The sequence below is a fragment of the Melospiza georgiana genome, chromosome 10 (assembly GCF_028018845.1).
Source record: "Melospiza georgiana isolate bMelGeo1 chromosome 10, bMelGeo1.pri, whole genome shotgun sequence".
Taxonomy (NCBI): domain Eukaryota; kingdom Metazoa; phylum Chordata; class Aves; order Passeriformes; family Passerellidae; genus Melospiza; species Melospiza georgiana.
The window spans coordinates 18,323,538-18,342,741 of NC_080439.1; the positions used below are offsets into that span (position 1 = coordinate 18,323,538).

General features: G+C 41.0%; 1 protein-coding gene across 3 annotated transcripts in view; it reads right to left on the reverse strand.

Annotated features, from left to right (window-relative positions):
- The window catches only part of PXYLP1 (2-phosphoxylose phosphatase 1), a 45,068-nt gene that overhangs the window by 7,282 nt on the left and 18,582 nt on the right, over positions 1-19,204 (reverse strand). For 2 of the 3 annotated variants that reach the window (XM_058031113.1, XM_058031112.1), the window contains exons 3-4: positions 5,371-5,532; positions 4,394-4,520 (exon numbers count right to left, since the gene is read on the reverse strand). In XM_058031113.1, coding sequence (XP_057887096.1) covers positions 4,394-4,520; positions 5,371-5,532 — 289 coding nt within the window. Of the gene's footprint in view, positions 1-4,393; positions 4,521-5,370; positions 5,533-7,880; positions 7,975-19,204 lie in introns of those variants that run through there. The other variant, XM_058031111.1, reaches the window with a different exon arrangement.

Genomic DNA, 19,204 nt, shown 5'->3' on the forward strand with positions numbered 1-19,204 from the left:
AAACATGACCCCACCAGGCTTCAGACACACAAACATGACTTTTCTGTAATCATCAATACAAAATTCTGCCTGCAAACTATCCCAAGAGTGAGTTCCTTTCTCTTTACTTAAAATGCAAAAAAATCATTTTAGAACTTCAAGCAAAAATAACATGTCTTTTCTATGAAGTTCAAGTAGGCAAAAAAAGTGTGAGATCAAAGGAGTACTACAGTGTGTGTTTTTCACAAAACAAATGAATGGGGAAAGCCACTACACCCAACAACAGATCAGTGTAGTCCACAGAAGAGATCCTAATGCAGCAGAAGTACAGTTGGGGATTATTTATTCATAAAGGTCTCACAGCTTGTACACTTCCATACAAACTCCTCAGTGCTCCCCTGGCAGGGGGAATGAGAGGATCTGTGAGGTCCCTTCCAGCCCAAACCATTCCATGGCTCTGGAATCCCATCTCCTCCACTGCTGTCTGACTCTTTAAAGCCAGCAGAGGCCTCAGGAGACCTCTCTTCACCTGACTCTGGTCTGGATCCCACTCTGACCTCACTCCAAGTCAGATCCACGTTCCCTTCAGCTCACAGGATGACACTTGTCTCATCTCCCACCTCCCAGCTTGTTTCTGTGGCAGCTTCAAAACAAGTGCATATTGAACCTAAAATTTCGGTATTTGTTACTAAGCTTCTTATGATTACCATCAACACCTCTCAAAATGTCTTCAAGTATATGCTAATTAACCCAGCTTACTATCAAATTACAGCAGTCTTTTGAAATCATTTTAGCATCTTCCAAAAAGCGTTTCTTCTCTCTCACATACAAACTCAGCGAAGAAACACTGCATATTTTTTACTTCTGATACTATAAATGTGAGCTACATAAGGAAAAAAAAATGTGTGGGATTAATTTCTTTCCCCCATAAGCAAATACTACAATGAACAGATTTTCATAATATCATTCAAGTAGTTTTCTTGAGGAAAAAAAAATGCATTATTTAGTTCCCTTTGGAAATTTGCATCCAGAACAATAAAAATTATAACAATAATATTAATTGAAGTTTTAGATGGAAGAAATCTCCAAAGCATTTAATCCATTTGCTTATATTCATCCCACACTTATATGTCACAATCCATAATTCACAAAACCCAAGTGTGACCTCAAGGCTATTTTGCATATCCATCAGAAGTCCAGGGGGCTGTGGCATAATCTGCTTAATTAATGAATTCCATCAGCTGAATGCCAAGTCAAATAAAGAGCAGCCTGCATATGAGCAGCTTGCTTATCTGATGTTGTAAGTCCAGAAAGCTTAAACAAGCCAGACTTTCCATCAGACATCTCAGCTCAACTGCACAGCAGCAAGAAAGCCTCAGTTCAAAGGCAATGATTACAGACCCTGTCACACTCCCCATATAAACACATTTACAATCAACCTCCAAATTTACATCACAAAGGAATATAAGCCTGACAGCCAAACACAGCAAATAACTTCCTGATGCTGAAGTAATGAATGTTCCACTCAAAACAATGGCTTCATTCTAGCTTTATTCAGTAAGGTCAGCTTTAACACATCTGGACAGAATGGTGCAGAGCCAACTCCTTTCATCTTTCTGTTGCCCTAAATTAGGAGAGGAGATGCTCTTTTATATAAATTTTGTTCTTGAGGAGACAAGGTCTTTGAGTGGCTGTGAGGGGTAGGGGATGTGTCATTTACACAGTGATGCTCTAATGCTCACAAATCAGTGAGAGCCACAGGTGTTCCCCTCTGGCCTCCCCAGAGCCTGGCTGTGCCCTCTCAACTGCTCCTCTTGGTCATTCTGTGTCAAAGCCACACTGATCCTTCTCTGACTCCAGGGCCTTCATGTTGTACTCCTTGCCTGAAACTGAATTGGAAACAGCTATAAAAGCTTTTCTGGCAAATACAAAACTGAGGTCTCATGTGGCACACTAATATTGAGAAACACAGCTACTCATCTAACACTGTCACTTGCTGTTAACATCTTTTCAATAAAGCTTTCTCACATACATTCTAACATGACAGATACTAAGAAAGATCAGAAGATCAGAGCCTTTAGGAATCTGGATCATATTTCTCTACTTAGTATTTCATGCTGAAAATAATCTCACCCCTTACAGGCAGGTCATTAAAAATGTTATCATAGCTATTAGCAAACAATTCATTTTCCATCTTCTTAGAAAAATTAATTTTTTATTAAAACAACTCCCACTCCACTCTATGGTAGAGATAACTGAAGTTTGGTCTCCTCTCTGCAGTCTCAGGAATGCACATCTCATTTCAGGAAGCTAATCAATTTGCAGTAGGCACAGAGTGCTTCTGGGGTTAGGGACTTCTCAAGAACATCCAACTTCTCCTGAAGGATGTTGGACCAGACCCCTGGATGACCTCTTGACAAAAGAGGCATTTTGGTGAAAGCTGAAGTGTGAACACAGGAACAGCAGCAGCCAATGTCTGCCCTCTTGGGCTGCCAGTGCACACTGCTGGCTCCTGCCCAGTTTTTCATCCACCAGAACCCCCAAGTCCTCTGCAGGGTTATTCTCAGAGACTCCTCCCAGTCTGTACCCATGTCTGGGATTGCCCTGAGCCAGGTGAACCTCTTAAACTTCTTGACCCTCTTGCGTTTCTCATGGATCTGCTTCTCAACCTGGACACAAAATTCTTGTCACTGCAAATTGGCTGAGTGTGCACTCAATTCCACTGCCCACGTTGGTAACGAAGGGATTGAAGAGCACTGGTCCCAGAGCCCTGAGCGACACCACTCACCCACCAAGGGCCTCCATGGACACAGATACTGAGCACCTCAGCATCCATTCATCCACTGAGCAGTCCACCCTTCCAACCCACATGTCTCCAGCTGGAGTCAAGGATGCCATGAGGGACCACCCTGAAAGCCTTGCAGGACTCCAGGCAGACAACACAGGTCACTCTTCTCTTGACCACTGTCCCAGTCACCCCATCATAGAAGGCCACCAGACTGGTCAGGCACATTTGCCCTGAGTAAAGCTGTGCTGGCTGTCCTGGATCATCTCTTTGTCTTGCACTTGCCTAAAAATGCCTTCCATGAAGATCTGCTCCATGATCTCCCAGGCACCAAGGTGAAATGTACTTTCAGTGTGGCATCAACACCTCCAGCACAAGAGAGTAAAGCCATTTGTGAGTCAAGAAATCATGTTCTTGGTTTTCTGGTGTGGAATCAAAGACAGAGGAGATTCCATGCCATTCTCAAAAGGTATTTATGGTCCATCTACACTGCCTTGTATACCTACTGTGCCTCTTTTCCTGAGTAATGGATGAAGGAACACAACACACAGCCCTCAGCCATTGAAATCTCCACAACTGACACTGCTGAGGGGACAGCAGCATGAAGGGGTAGATTTGCCCAGAGCTTTTGCTAACATATCTTGGTATTTTAATTTTAATTTTAAGTATTCAATAGGTTCACTGGCAAGTCCTCTGCTGAAAAATCACCATCATCACCCTACTTAAAAGTACTTACATGTAATCAAACAAGCCATGGCAAAGGTTGGGAAATTACAACATCACTGGGCTTTTCTACTGCTGTACACTATAATTCACCTATATCAGTGAGTAGAATCTAAACAAAAAAGGAAGGTTCTCCCACAAAGAGCCATTCAGATCAGATCTGCAGCTCAAAGTGATTCAGGTGTGAAAACAGTTTTCAGCAATCTACAAAGACATGATGTTAGACAAAAGCACTATACTGAAACAGAAAGGAAAATGATGTTTTAGTGGCAGTTAGACACAAATAACTAACTTGTGACAGATCTAAACAGAGAGAGGTAACTACAGGAAAGGGGGAGTTGTCAAGCAGCAAACAGTAGCACTTTCTATTAACTTGTATTTTAATAGTTAAATGTACAACTCCCATTTTTTCCTGAATTCTGACACAAATTATTAAGGGAAAGTTCTGAGAGCCTGTATTTCTGAAGAGTAAAAGAAAAAATAAATACAAATATGGATAAATAAATACAAATATCTTATGGTAGTGCTGAACTGCCTGAGAGCTTTTGTATTCAGATGAAGAGAAGCATGAAGGGAAGTGATCATCTCAAACAATGAACTTACATTTTGAAAATGTAGAAACTTATCTAAAAGGAATGGAAACTTAAATATCCAACTAAATAGCTTTTGCTCTTTAAAGAAATATGAAGAACTTACTCTGGTCAGAACTGGTAACATGCAATAGCTTTTGTTTCAAAGAAAAAACTGTGTACCACTGATCCAGGGGCAGGTTTTTCAAACCATGGCAATTCACAATGGCCAGAAGTCACAGTGTACTTCAGGCTGCACAAATTGTTTCCTGAAGAGGAAAAAAATTATTCTCAAGCAAAAAAAGAGCTTAGTAAAGACAACCTCCAAGAATTTTACCTGCTGGGCACCAACATGCAGTCGATGTCAGGTCTCTTTGTCTTGGGAATGGCATACAGAGGGTACCTATCGCCGTGTCGAATCAGCACTTGAACTGACACCAGCTTAAAATAATGAGGGGCATGACCTGCAGTGAAGAAAGGGAAAACAAGAAAAAGAAAATTACCTACATCCACTTTCTTTAATACAAAAAAAAGTAACTATCATTAGCTTGATAGCTTTAGTATTGAAATGAAAGAAAACACCCCTAGGAAATTACAATTTACCAACCTAAGAAATATTTTACTTCAGATTGCAAGACAAGTTATACAAAACTGAGGCTCCCAGCATATCTCCACAGTACATCTGAAGTCCACCAACCACACAAAACACTACTCAAGCACAGAACTCTGTCAACACAATAAGGTTATTCCACCTTCATAATGCCTCTCTTCAGGTCCCCATCATAATGATGGATTTTGCAGCATGTCTAATCTGGATCTTTCTGACATACTGGTTTGTGATTTATTTGATAACCATTAGTAGGATATGCTAATGAAGGGCTTCATTCAAACTTGCTGCAGCTGCTGTGGAGTAAAGAATGCAAATATGCCTTCTAGCTGACCATGTCTAATGGCTTGTAATTCCAAAATTAATTACTTCTGTGGGGTTTTTCTTCCTGAATTCCAAGTCAACTGTTTGAAATGCAGCTGATGTGTCACAAGAATTAGAATTTAAATATTAAATATCTATACCCCTCCAAATCCTTTCCGTTTTAGACCTATAGCTGACTAGTGGCCGGACAGAACAATTTCTGAAAATCAAGGGGAAGGGGAGCAGCAGGTTTTGAATGATTTAACGTAATTCAGTGACCAGCTGGCATTTGCTCCACCTTCTCCAAGCAGCAGTGAACTGACAGTGCACAGAGCTCTCATTTCCAATACCAGCACAAAGGAAAAGCAGCTGAGCTGAGGTGTGCCCTGCCCAGGCCAGCTCACCTTCCATGCTGCGCTCGGCGATGCTGGGAACGTTGCAGTACACCTGAGCTTCGTACACGGGGTCTATGGCAGGGGGCTCCGTCAGCAGATCAGGCATTATTCTCTTCCTGCTCTTGGGATTCAACCCATCCTCCCTCACAGGGTTTACTGGGATTAAATGCACTGAAAGATACAAAACATACACCATACATCTTCAAGAGACTTTAGGGACATAGAGGATTATGACTTTTTTATCACTATTTTAAAGTAATTATGCACAAAGATTATGGTTTCATGAAAGGATGTCTCTCAACAGTATGCAACAACTTCACTGTGATTTTTTTTCCCTGATTTCCATAGCCCAGAAAAGCTCTTTGTCTAAGTCAATGCTTGGCTAAAACCTCAGGAGCAGACCCAGCCGTAGAACAACTCTGGGTTTTGCACTCTCCTTGAAGCTGCTTTTGCTCTCAGTCTCTCAGCATGAATCACAGAAAAAGTGCCACAATAGGTCTGGCTGTGTCTCATCATTCTTATTTAAAAACTGACATTGAAGGACATCAGCAAAAGACACAGCACAGTTATGATGAAGGCAGTACAAACCACTGGGAAAACAAAGTAGTCAAGACTGAAGGACTGGATTATTCATCATTTTCCTCACTAATCCCTGTCCTTACATTGCGACCTTGTCAACCTTAAACAGTCTGGCTTATTTTAAAAAAATAAAATAAATTTTAAAAAAACATAGAAAATATATTTCTTGGAATGAAACTGAGACTATCCAAACAAATATGAAACACAAAGAAATGCAGTAAACACATACAGAGGAGAAGCTAACAGAAATACCACCACTAAGTCTTCTGACATGTAGATGAAAGTTGAAGCATATCTAAATGTAAGGCCAGAGTTATAATGACCCTGCCTTAATGTAAGAGCATCAGTGAGTCTTAATTAATGAGTCTTCCCAGACTACACTTGCAATAACAAATGCCTCTATTCTAATCTATTCTATTCTATTCTATTCTATTCTATTCTATTCTATTCTATTCTATTCTATTCTATTCTATTCTATTCTCTATTTTTTCCATACTCAGTTCTGCTCTTCCAGCTGTAAATCATTACAAGGTCAGAACACTGCTACACAGTTTTCACATTGTTTTTTACAGCTTAGCAATATTTTATGTGAATTTCTCTATTAGTTCACAGTAACATGCACTTGCCCAAAACAGAAGTCTGCCAGTGTGCACACAGTCACACTTGAATCTATGACTAAGGGAGGTTTTGAGCAGGATTTTTCCACTGCTGTGCCTTTCAAAGCTCATGTTTCACTACAACAGGAATACAACAATGTAAACCAGAAATGTAACACATGATTTTGATGTGCATTTAGCCCAACGAGAGCAGTTAATAAAATAGATCTGAAACATATTTCATCATTTAACTGGAACCCTTGCTAACACTGAAACTATAAAGAATATGAACTTGTTATTATAGAAGTAGCTTGACAACAGAAAGGGAAAGAGAAAACATTTTTATTTCCCAATATTCATAAACTTATTTTTGTAACTAAAGAAGCTACATAAAAACTACTTTGAAACAACAATTTTGAAAAGTTATAGTGAGGGAGAAAAGTAGTAAGTTACAGAAACAATAAAAGAAAAGCGCTCAATGCAACTCTTCCCAGAGTCCCACCAGGATAAAATTGTTTGAAACACAAAGTAAAACTGAATTCATGGGCTGGTATCAGGCAGAAGCAAGACCTGATGGAACAGTCAAACAGCAGCTGCTGCCTTGTGAGACAGAGAGGCTCTGGTCACACAAGATCACACCTGAACACTGCTGAAAAATCACTCCTTCAAGAATTCTTGCAGCTCCAAACTCAGATTATTTTTTTAAGTCAATACAGTTCAAAATAAATAAAATCCAAATTCCAATACTAAGTTTAATTAGAAAAAAAAACTCCAGGAGCCTTTATTTTAAATCATACCACAGAACCTTAAGAGCACATTCTAAAATGAACTCAACAGCTTGACTAAGAAATGTGTTTAAGAAAAAACCCAGTGGCATTTAAAGAGCAAAAAGTTAATTGTATGACTTCCCTACTCCCTCCTCCCCACCAAGTTCCTGAATGCCCAAATATATAAACCCCCAAATATCAGACAAGTAGCTTCCAAGCAAGAGGGACTCAGAAGTGCTTTCAGTGGAATGATAACAATTCCTATACAGCAACTAATCCCCTCTGGAAAAATGGCAACTTTACCAAATCAGCTATTGTGCTCAGAAGCCCAGGCAGGAGACAGATACCCATTAGGGCTACAAAACTGACATGAATTTGACAGAATTCAGTGCAGCAGAAAAACAAACACACGAAGTGCAATTCATGTAGAAAGAACAGCAAATCCAACACTAAATCACTTCATTATCAATTTCTCTCCCTCCTGCAGTCTTCCTTTTAGGCTGAGATACAAAAGGTAGCAAGACTGTTTACCAAGAAGAAACATATTTATCCATGAAAAAGAATCAAGAATATTTACCTAAAATCAGAAAGACAGGCAATAAAACCAGTTTCCATTGCTGTTTTCCCTTGTAGCTCCAAATAGCCTGAGAAGCAGCAGCACAAGTAGCCATGTTAGTCTCAATTTTCTGACTTAACAGAGCTGAAGTTTTCATCTTTTATAACACAGAAGGTCCTTTCAGGCCCATGCAAACATACTATTTAAAACAGTCAAATGGCAATGCAGCCACAGAGCAGAAATGAAGAACAGCAAGCCCACTGTAAGGAACCTTCTGCTGACGGGTAAAGAAAAGCAAACACACATGTTGGAGAGCACAAAAAGTTATTTATCCCCTTCCACCTTTCCCCCCACCCCTTTCTGCTTCACCAGGGCACTAACAAGGCTGCCTAGCACAGAGCAGAACACTCAGGCTTCTGAAAGTCTGGTGGTGAATGTGGACTCCACAGATTCATAAGGTTGGAAAAGGCTTCTGAGATCACTGAATCCAATTGTTAACCCAGCACTGCTGTCTCCACCACTAAAACCTGGCCCCAAATGCCACATCCACACATTTTCCCTCATATCAGTCTGCAGTTCCCCTGGCACAACTTCAGGCAATTTCCTCTTGTCCTGTTGCTTGATGGGACTGGGAGAAGAGCCTGATTGGCACCTGGTTATAAACTCCTTTCGGGAGATTGTAGAGAGAGAAGGTCCCTCTGAGCCTCCTTTTGTCCAGGTTAAACACCCCAGCTCCCAGCTCTTCCTCTAGCTGCTCTTTCCCTGGAAAAAAAATGGAAGCTAGAGCAGGAGTACTGTACAGAAGAACAACCCAAAAGAGACAGGAATTCTTGAAAACAACTGAGGTGGGGGGAAAAGGTGAAAAAAACAATCTGAAAAAAAAAGTAAAAAACAATCTGGAAAAAGCAGCTAAGGCACACATGGGCCGAAGAGCACATCCTGCAACACTGAGGGTAAACTGCCAGTGGAGAAATAAAGCAACCTGAGCACAGAGCTCTGACACCCTGTGACCCTGGGTATGAGCCTGCAAGTCCCAGTGTGATCCCTGCAAACCCCCAGGTGTGGGCCCAGAAAACCCCACCCTCACCCCCAGGATCAGTTTTAGAGCTCTGCCTGGGACTGCAAATGCACATTTGGGTATTAATGAAGTTCAAATATGCCTATGTGACACACAACCCACCTTTCTCATTTTCTGCTTTTGCATTGCTAAATAAAGGCTCTGACTGGCTCAAAGGTAAGATCTGTATTAACAGCAAGGGCCTTCATCCATAATGCATAAGGGCACAATCACTAATGTGCTGTATGTGAATGGTGAGTAATCACACAAACAAAAAAAGGCTTATTAACCTCACACTGGTCAAACTATTAAGTACTATTCAAAAAAATAACCTCAAAGGTCCTTTGAAAGGCTTTCTAAGCCTGTGAACACAATTTTCTAACTTTAGATTTAGTATTTATATAAAATATAAATGGAGCTACTAAACTTTTACAGTCCTAAAATTTCACTGGCTTTTAGTTTATTAGCATGTGTAGCCTAATTAACTAAAAAAAAAAAAAAAAAACCCAGGATTTTTTACTTTGAATCAAACCTCTTGCCCTACAGAACTTGAAGAGGAATTTTTTTTTAATGTAGGTCCACAATGAATCTACAAACAAGTGACAATCCTCAGTGTCTTTTCAGTCTCAATCCCTTAACTACTTTTTTCACCACAACTCTGCTTCCCCAAGCATTTGCCCTTTCATTTTCTCCACTCTTGCTGTGTGTCCTGCCTGTTGAGGAGCAGGGGCCAAAGGGGTCCCTCAAGCACAGAGGTGCTCATGGGCAGCCACAGCCCCCTCTGCACCACACAACAGGCTCTGAGCTTCAAGGCTTTCTTCCCACAGTGCTGCCAAATTCTCTGAGCACAATCACCAAGAAAATTTAAAAAGAGTGAAGGGAGCTATGGGGGAGGTGGGTAATAGAGAGAAAAACAGTGAGGAATGGAGGAGGGCACACACTTAAATTTAACCTGGAATAGCAACAATGCAATGCTCTGCTTTAACAAACCTGAGAAGACAAAGAAGGTTCCTTGGAGTGCAATTTCTACCCAGTATTTCAACCTCACAGCTGTGTGCATTCCAAGGTGACACAAGTACAACTCTGCCAGCAGAGAGGAGCCCTTCCCTCCTTACACACCTGAAATCCAACCTGCCCAAACTCTGACAGTGGGGGATCCAACACACATCCATCAGCCTCAGCAGGGAACAGGGCAGGAACTCCCAAGCTCACAGGATTGACTAAGCAGCCAAATGGGAGCAAGCAGAGACTCAGATCCCCTCTGAGTTTCCAACAGTTTGCAAACACTCAGCACCAGTGGTGAGTTATGGGCTGACGTGCCCAGACACATACACCTATTTAACCCACTCAATTTTGGGACTGCTGCTGCTGTTTTTCCCTCTGTAAAAGAAATCATAGTAATTTAGAGACTTCTCAAGCAGTCTTACAGCACAGTTCTATTGCCAGCAGCCTACATGTCACAATCTAGGACAAACTTTAAAAAAAAGAGTATTTAGGTGTAGCAAGCAAGTAGCAGATATCATTGAATAAATATTCTTTTCATGGCAGTGTTTTTAATCAAAAGTGCTGAAAAATGCTTGCCACAGCAGCCTTGAACACCTGCACTTGATACTGCAGAGCCGCACTTCTGCCATGGCCTTCAGCACAGCGTATTTTGACACCAGAAATTAAAATCCACTAGAACAGTTCTATTGATCCTATCAAATAAACATGGACATCTCCCTTCCTACAGCAAAAAAACCAATTACTCTGGAAGACCATGAGGAATGCTGCAGCAGACTTGTGAAACAGAGCATCATATTTCAAATTCTCACAGAGAAATTTTACCCTGTCATGAGAAATTGATTAAATTCACACAGTTGGGTGGATGAGGAGGGTGTGTGTCCATTTCAGTGCACTCATCTTTGTTGGGTAAATTTCTGCATACTTGAGTCAACATCAGAAAAACACTGTTTTTAAAATTCTGTTAAGTGCTATGTTTATATTTCCTCTTGTAGTTCCTCAAACATCTTCAGTTTCACGGTGGTAACACAGAACTAAGTCCCATTTCCTCCCCCAATTACTGCTTGTGATTTAATCAAGAAATAAGGTGGATTTCCCTTTTCTTTTAGCCTTGCAGACCCAGTCACCAGAGAGCCTGAAGCATCAGGTCCCTTCCTGCCCTTCTCCTGGAGAATTCAGCTACAGCCACTCTCCATCCAAAACCTGCTGGAGTTGGGAGCAGGGCAGCCAAACACGAGGAACCACTCTCCTCCATCTGCAAAAATACCCAGGGGAAATTTGAAATAAAAACACTGTTACTCGGTTCAAAGTGCAGGAAATGTAAGTTTTCTGAAGCATCCTGTATATCCTAGGTTCACTGACAGAAAATGGGAACTCAGGGAATTTAGGAGGCTGCAGATGGAGCTCAGCTAACCCAGTGGAAGCCAGATCTGATGAAGGGGGAAGGAGTGTGAGATCTAGAGTATTTAGATTTTTAATGTTTTGAAGAGAATAACAGACATTAGGACATAAGGAAAAAAAAAATTAAAGACTTAACACTGCTCTCCTGCCACACACAAACAAAATGGAAGCCTACACAACCAGCATGAGTTTTCTCACCACAGTCCCTGCTTGCTCCCCAGAATAATAACACAATTGCAGCTGCAACTTGTAAGTGCATCTTAGTTTTTTCTAATCAATCCTGGTGTTATTTTCTTACATGAAATGCAACCAAAAGCTTATTCTTCAGTCCAATGCCACCCGAGTCTTCAGCCTTCTTAGTTTTCAGATCCCTAAAGTTTTCCACTGGAGATGCAAATGTTCCTATGGACAGCTGAGAGCTACTATAAATAGGCTGCTCTCCTCAGCTGCTTTTCACAGAGCTGGACAGAAATAGCCAACCCTCCTACCCCTTCCCAGAGTGGGGCAAAGCCTACTTGCCTGCCTATTTTCTGCCTCACAAGCTGTGAACCTTCTTTAAAGGTTTTCCTTATTTTGGGGCATTTGCCCAAAGCAGCCCTGGCCCATGGAGCCACAGCTCACAGGGACTGACCCAGGGCTTTATTCCATATCAGTCAGGGCAAAAAAACAGATTTCAGTACTTGTGTGTTCATGTTCAAAGGTAAAATAGAACAACTACACACAACCACCATGCCTGGTAGCTTTTTAGCTTTAAACACCAGTACTGCAGGGAACAGGTTTCTTATTTCCAGCTGCATTAGCTGCATGGCTAGCAGATTTTTTTACAAGGTCACAATCCAACTTACATGAGGAAAATAAATATGTTAAGAAAATCCTTTTTGCACCAAACACAACATGGCAGGCCTTGTACTCTTGTGTTTGAGACCTAATTTAAGCAGATACATTAAATTATACAATGTGTGCTTGCATTTATTAAGTCCAGATGTGACTTTGAAAAGAGCTTTATCGTTTCAGGGGTTTCCTCCCGCCTCCCATTGTTTTTCACTGGACAATTCAGAAGGGCATATGGCACTGCTTAAACAGCTTCCAGGATTTTCAGCCTGACAGCAATAACACAGCAATGCTGACTGCAAATCTGAGCCTTTTCAAGCTCTAGAGATGACAATCCTTTTCCACTTCTCCTCCCAAAGTGAAAAATTACTTGCTGTATTTTATCATATTTTCCTACTACACTGAAACTCTACATGTAATGTTCACCACCAAACAGATTTATATTTTCATCAATTTAATATACTAATTTCTTTAAAATAAATACACGTGCATGCTAAAGCTTTTCTTCCCCAGCATGTCACTAATTACCCCATTTCTTGGCTCTGCACTGGGTCTGGGGAGAGTGGGGGAGGTTCCTGTGAGACACCCAGACAAGCAGATGGATTTGCTGCTCTATAAACACATTGCTCAAGTCACATCGTGCTCCTTCTCCATGTTGTTCAGTGACAAGATGCAGAAGGAGCCCAGCAGTGCTTGCAGTGACACAGTTATGTCAGTCCTGGGCCACCACAGCCCCACTGGGACTCCCACGTGAGAAGGGCAATAAACCACCCGGCTCTGGTGAAGTCCCTCCTATTGCTGAGAGCTGCCACATCTCATCATGCTGTGAGAAGACTTCATCTGTGCCAAATCAGTGTCCTGAGGGCCACCAAACAAGGCTTAAATACACAAAGACTAAACAGGGGGGAATAGTGGCCTGAGCACAGTTTTTATAAATACAGTAGATCCAGCCACTGCTGCTTATCCAACAAGAGTCATGAGCACTGCAGGAAGATTTTAAAGCACTGTCCTGCTTCTGTCTACAGAACTGAGCACCAGCTAAATGAGCTAATCCAACTGAATTGTCCTGGAACAGATTTTCCAAACAGCTTTTATCAGCTGTGTTCAGAAACAGTTGGCAACTCTTCCCATTTCCATAGTATTGTCCCAAAATAAAGATCAACTGCTCTGCACTGATATACACTGCACTGAGGGCCTCTGCCATCCTTTTCCAGAGGGTGGGGACCTTTGCCTTTGCTTTTAGTTTGGGGTTTGATTGGTTTTTTCTTTCCTTTTTTCCTGTATGAGTCCCACAAATACCAGAGTGGGAAGCTGTGCAGCAGCAATTGCAACAGGACTGAAAAAGGATGCTTGGCAGATTTCACACATGAACTGAACACCAACACAGCAGCCAAGAAGATTCAGCACAGCAGAAGAACACACAGCAAAAAGTATTTTCTCAGGAACATGGGCTATAAATCCTTCAGGCTTCAGTGATCCTCTCATCTACAGCAACTGGGCATGATACAAAAATACACCCCATAAAGCAGAGTTCAAGGTAGTTCAAGAGTTGCTGCTGTTCTGCTACCCAGCAATCTGCTGCTGACATGAGCTCTCCACAGCTGAAGCCCTGTGAGAGCTCCTTGCACACAGGACAAACATGCACCACTCCTTTCTATCATCCTACGTGCCTCTTTTCCTTAGGGCTCTCCCCAAACTCAGAATGGGGAGACTCAGTCTCCTCAGACTCACCGCAAAATGTCTTTTGACATTCACGTCAAGTGTCACTAAGATGTGTACTGAACATCCAGAATCCCAAAATACACAGGGAAAACAAAGAAATAAAGAGACTTAAAATCACATTCTGCCCACCACATCTTCAGAAGTACTGCTCCCCTGGTGTCAAAACACCAAGGCAGCAGCTTCTGGGCTGCAACAAACTACACCAGCTCACTGGTAAAGGCATCTTCTGATCCTCTCTCCTGAGCTGTCCCTGCCTCACACCTGCCCGGAGGCAGAGATCAAAGCTCTGCAGCCCAAGGCACAGGGCACCAAGTGCCTCATATGTTAATGGCATCAGACAGACACAACCCACAGACATCTGGCACTTCTCTACAGCACTGTCCTTCCAAGATAAAAAAGCCTTACAAATTCAAATCAATATTTTCACTACTGCATTAAATTAGCACTTTTCTGTTTCACATCTATTCCCAACTGCTTTCTGTCCACAAAGTGACCTGCTCAGGGAAGTGATCTCAACACCATATGCCACTGCTTACCCAAGCCAAGCCAGCTCTCTTGTTTGTCCTTGTCAACACCAGGCCAAGGCACAGAAAGCTGCCGTGGATTTGCCAGCAGCAAACCTCAAAACATATTTAATACAGTAGAACCTGGCGGATTTCTGTGCTGGGGAAATCTTCCTTGACAATCAATCTCAGGAATTCAGAACAGTGCTCTCTGGATCAGAGAATTATTGGTATCTTTGGGACTCCTGCCATAAAACAGCTCAGGGGAAGACAGTGAATCTTATTTTTTGTCTTCATTCAGCATTAATGTGCACAGTTGGTAAACCCAAAATTACACCACATATGTTTCCAGCCCTTTTAATCCAGCCATCTCACAGAAGTAATGAAGAGAGATCACTTCCATTTTACAAGACTTCATATTTCACTGCAGCAAGTCCACAAAAGCCCCAGTCTTTTAAATACAAACTACTTAGACCCTGCCTCATTTAAAATAAACCATAATGAAATTTAGTATGTACAAGCACTGCTTTTCTCTCAGAGAGTGAGCTTTGAAAGGCCAGAAGGGAACTAATTTTGAGAACAGAGATTACTCTTGTTAGAAAAAACAAAAGGCAATAAAAAAACTGCCTCTAGGCATTAAAATCTTCAAAATCAGTGCAGTTTGAGACACTTTATTAATCACAGAAACTCCACATGCCCAATAACACACAATAATTTTTTCAAAAATCTTTACAGTCAAGTGACAAGACACTTTGGATTAAGTCAGTCTCTGTATCATTTCAGCAATGATATTCCTGCAAAAGCACAGATAAAAGAACAAAACTGCCTGAAAGACAACTCACAAGAGAAAAATTAAAAGGACTAAGGAGAAACATGAACAACTGTATGAAGCATATTAAGCATCTCTCTTTCAGATACACACAGTGGAACCAGCACATCCATAAACCCCAATGGTATTCATTTGCAGCAGCACAGTGGGGATTAAGGCAAGAACAAAGGACAGCTCAGAGAAACAAACCTATCATCAAACATGAAGTTTAAGTGGCCCTCCATGCTTTTCAGAAGACTGCACATGGCCTAGAAAGAGGGAAAGCACCACTGCATTATACCCAGTGACATTAGGGTCCTGTTCCTGTCCTGTTGAAACCCTGCTCACTGAACAAGGAGAGAAGGGAAATTTGGGTCAGAACATTCTCTGATGAAGATGCAGAACCCAAATCTCAAACAAACAGCAAATTATTAAAGTATGATGAATTCATTTGCAATTAATGGATAACATTATCCTAAAAGCTTTGGTAAAAGTAAAGTAAGAGATAAAGCTAAGAAAATGTGAATTATTATGAATTCTTAGAATGCAAACCCCACAAAGAGGGGCCATGCTCCTGGGAGAACTGAGGCTTGACACTGTGCAGATTTCACCTGTGTGAGCTAACGCTGGCTCTCCATTTATACAGAATAAAACAGCAGCACATTAGGAACAATATTCTCTTTCTGCTATTTCTACAAACAAAATAGGGTGAATATCCAAATTTAAAACAATGTTTCAGTTGTTAAAACATAGTTTAGCCCAGTATACAATTAACATATGGAAAAATCCTAGGAATAATTTTGTTTGACTTAAAAGGCAAACATGCCATTCCAAACATGCCTGCAGTGACCTGTAAGGCAGCCAGACTCTGCTTTCAAGAGCTGTGAAAAAGAAAAGGCAGAGAACTGGTTTAATGACAAGACAGAATTTGCTAATATAAAAATGAATAAATCACCTAACCTACCACTACAGAATCAACTGCACAGCAGCCTTCAAACATGTGCCTTAACACTTCATATTAATTCTGCTAAAATGCAGTCCAACTAACCACCATGGCTGAAGTCAGAATATGTAGTTAAATATGAATTATGAAGTTCTGTAGCCTGACAAGTCACTTCTGTTGGTCAAGTCCTGTCTCAGGTGATTTAACCTGACCTATATTTAAAGCAACTACTTTGAAATGATTGCTCTATTTTGGTAGGAGAAAGTAATACTGCCCCACAGTATCATTCTCAAGCATTCATCATGTCTCCTTTCCCTTCAGGGGTTCATTTTGGGGATTGATGCATTATAGCACCACTTTTGAAAAATCACAAACCAGTTATTTAAAATCCAGTTACAAACATTAAAAGGATCTTTTTAAAAAATCTCTGTATTTACAGTTAGCTCTCTTTATTTGTTGCTAAAATACACAGAGCTTTGGATTTATTATTTGTGGGTTGTTTTTCCCTTTAATCTTAAATTCAGATTAAATTAGCACTTCTGAAGAGCAAAACCCAGAGAGACTTCTCATGAGTGGAAAATTTGCCATGCTTATGAGCTCGAAGGCAAAATTCATGAAGGGAGATATCTGTTCTCCTTTTAATTTCATATGCTGGTAACACATGACAAAAACAAGTTCTCTACATGAAGCATTCTAAAGATGTGGGGTTTTAAATATAGTTACTTGTATACAGCAGCAAAATGCAATCCCCACCTGAGCAGCCACTGCCCCAGGGCCCTGGCTCCCAGCAGGGGCTGCAGGAAGCCTTGGTGAGATCTCAGGCTAAACCCAAACACCTCAGTGCTGCACATGATGCCCACACTGTCCTCATCAAGTAAGGGCTGCTGGCAAAGCCCAAGCCAATGAAATAAAACTCTTCTGCTTTTCTGTGTGGAAAATCCCAATTCCTGCTTCCTGTGACTCATCTTTAAAACCAAAACCTCCAGTGTGAAACCAAATGACAGAAAGTAGAAGGAAAATATTACTAGAACAGCAAAATGTCACTTCCAGATATGCTGATACACCAACACCCAAGCATGACCCATCGAGGCAGAGAAAGTATTTTTTTAAAACCCCCAAAAACCCATAAAACAGCTCTCCACACTTTACATGGGAACCAGCACCCTGCTGGGGCAGTGGCCAACATCCTAAAATGCAGTGGCAGTCACCAAGATGCTTTTTTATCAAAAGGCAAGCCTAAGCCACTGATCAAAGCATCCAAGTATGTAGAAAAACAAACTAAACCAGAAGAGAACCTCCATGGGCAAGAGCTGCCTGAGAGCCAGAGCCCTCAGAAGCTCAGTCTAGAGTGGATGTCAGCCACAGGGCTATAAAAAACAACCCTGTAAAAAGGGATGCTTTCCCACTATCATTTTAGTCCTCTTCTCTTGACTGTTACTTTTTTCCTTAGGCTTTCATTAAACAGGGAAAAAAAATTAAAACAAAAAGTATTTCCTTCATGGAAAAATTAATTTCCATGCCTTTGATTACAGAGTAAAAAAACCATTGTCAAGCAAATTTTACAGAATGTACACATGGCATCCTAACAGACAGCTTTTAAATTGCCTTTCCATTTGGTTCAGCCAAGGTTTATTCAAGGAGTCCCCACCTTGAGCCTTCTGCTGCCAGTCACAGATGCTTCTAATGAATGCAATGAAAGGCCAGTGTTTGCCCAGTAATTGGCTTCTCAGGTACCAATTTTGGAGCAAAAAGAAAGCTGCTCTTCAGAGCTCCTTGTAAACTGCTGTTCCTGACTGACCTAAGGGCTCACCAATGCAATTAACATTGACAGGGTCCTAAATTCTGTCTTACATCCTTAGCTGGAGGCTGCAGGCCCACAGCTGGATTCTGACACATCCTTTGCATGCAGGTGCACTGCCATCCTCTGTCCCTGAGCTGCAAGAGCTGCCCCCAGCCACTGCATTTCCCTTCCCCTTGCACTGCTCCAGGCAGTCACACAGCAAAGAACAGGAACCTCTTCTTCTGGCAAAAAAAGAATGAAGTATCCCTACATATATTCTGTCTTTGTACAGGAGGAAACTGCCCAGTTTTAGTCAACAGCATTATAGATAATATTTACAGAGACAAAATACACAGTATAGAACATGCTCATCTTTCCATTCTGCAGTTTTTCTGACAAAGTGAAACACTGAAAAGTCCAGATAAAAACAACATAATTACATTTTAGAACAGCCTTAACTGACAAGTCTATCAAAACCAGCTCTCCTTTTGTCTTTAATGCTGAAGTTTTAAACTGTTTTACAACCATGTCCATTTACATAAACAAGGAGGAGAAAAATATAAAACACATGTGGACTAATAAACACTATAAGAAAAATACTTCTCCACTCTTTTCTGTAGTTCTGGCCTCAAACATAAAACAAGAGGGAAACAATGACAATTCCTAATAAAACTTTAATCTGCCAGTCATATTTGGTTTGGAAGTCAACCAGTTTCCCAATCCAATGGGCTTCCCAAACAAAAATGTTCCATTGATATAATTGTCCATTAGAGACAGAGTATTTTTCTAGCCAGCACTGGAACATTTCTTTCATGTTAACTTTTAACACTGTCATTTTCATACACTATTTAAAAATTCAAACATTTACAAAATCCAGTGGCATTTGCCATTAAAGAGATGTTCCCTCTATTGCTGATATCTCAGATTTAACTCTGTACAATGCATTAATAGCAAAACTGAACTTGAGGGCACATCTGGCCCCAGCCTTTTGTTTTGAAGTCCAGGCTACACAATTATATTAAAGATGTCTAGAACTGTTAAGGCTTGTACCTTTTCAGCAAGTATAAACTCTTTGTTAAAAGCCTTCTATGTGCCTACTACAAATGGTAACAAAATCTGACAAAACTATGAACAGGTATTAAAATCTCCTAGTAAATTTTCAGATGTGTCTCAAATGCATTTCTCCCATCATTCACCAGGAACGTTTAGGGGAAAAAAAATGTGGCATTATTTACCTCAATAAACACACAGAGCTTGAAAACAGTAGGACTTCCTGAAGCCAGCTCCCCTACCCTACT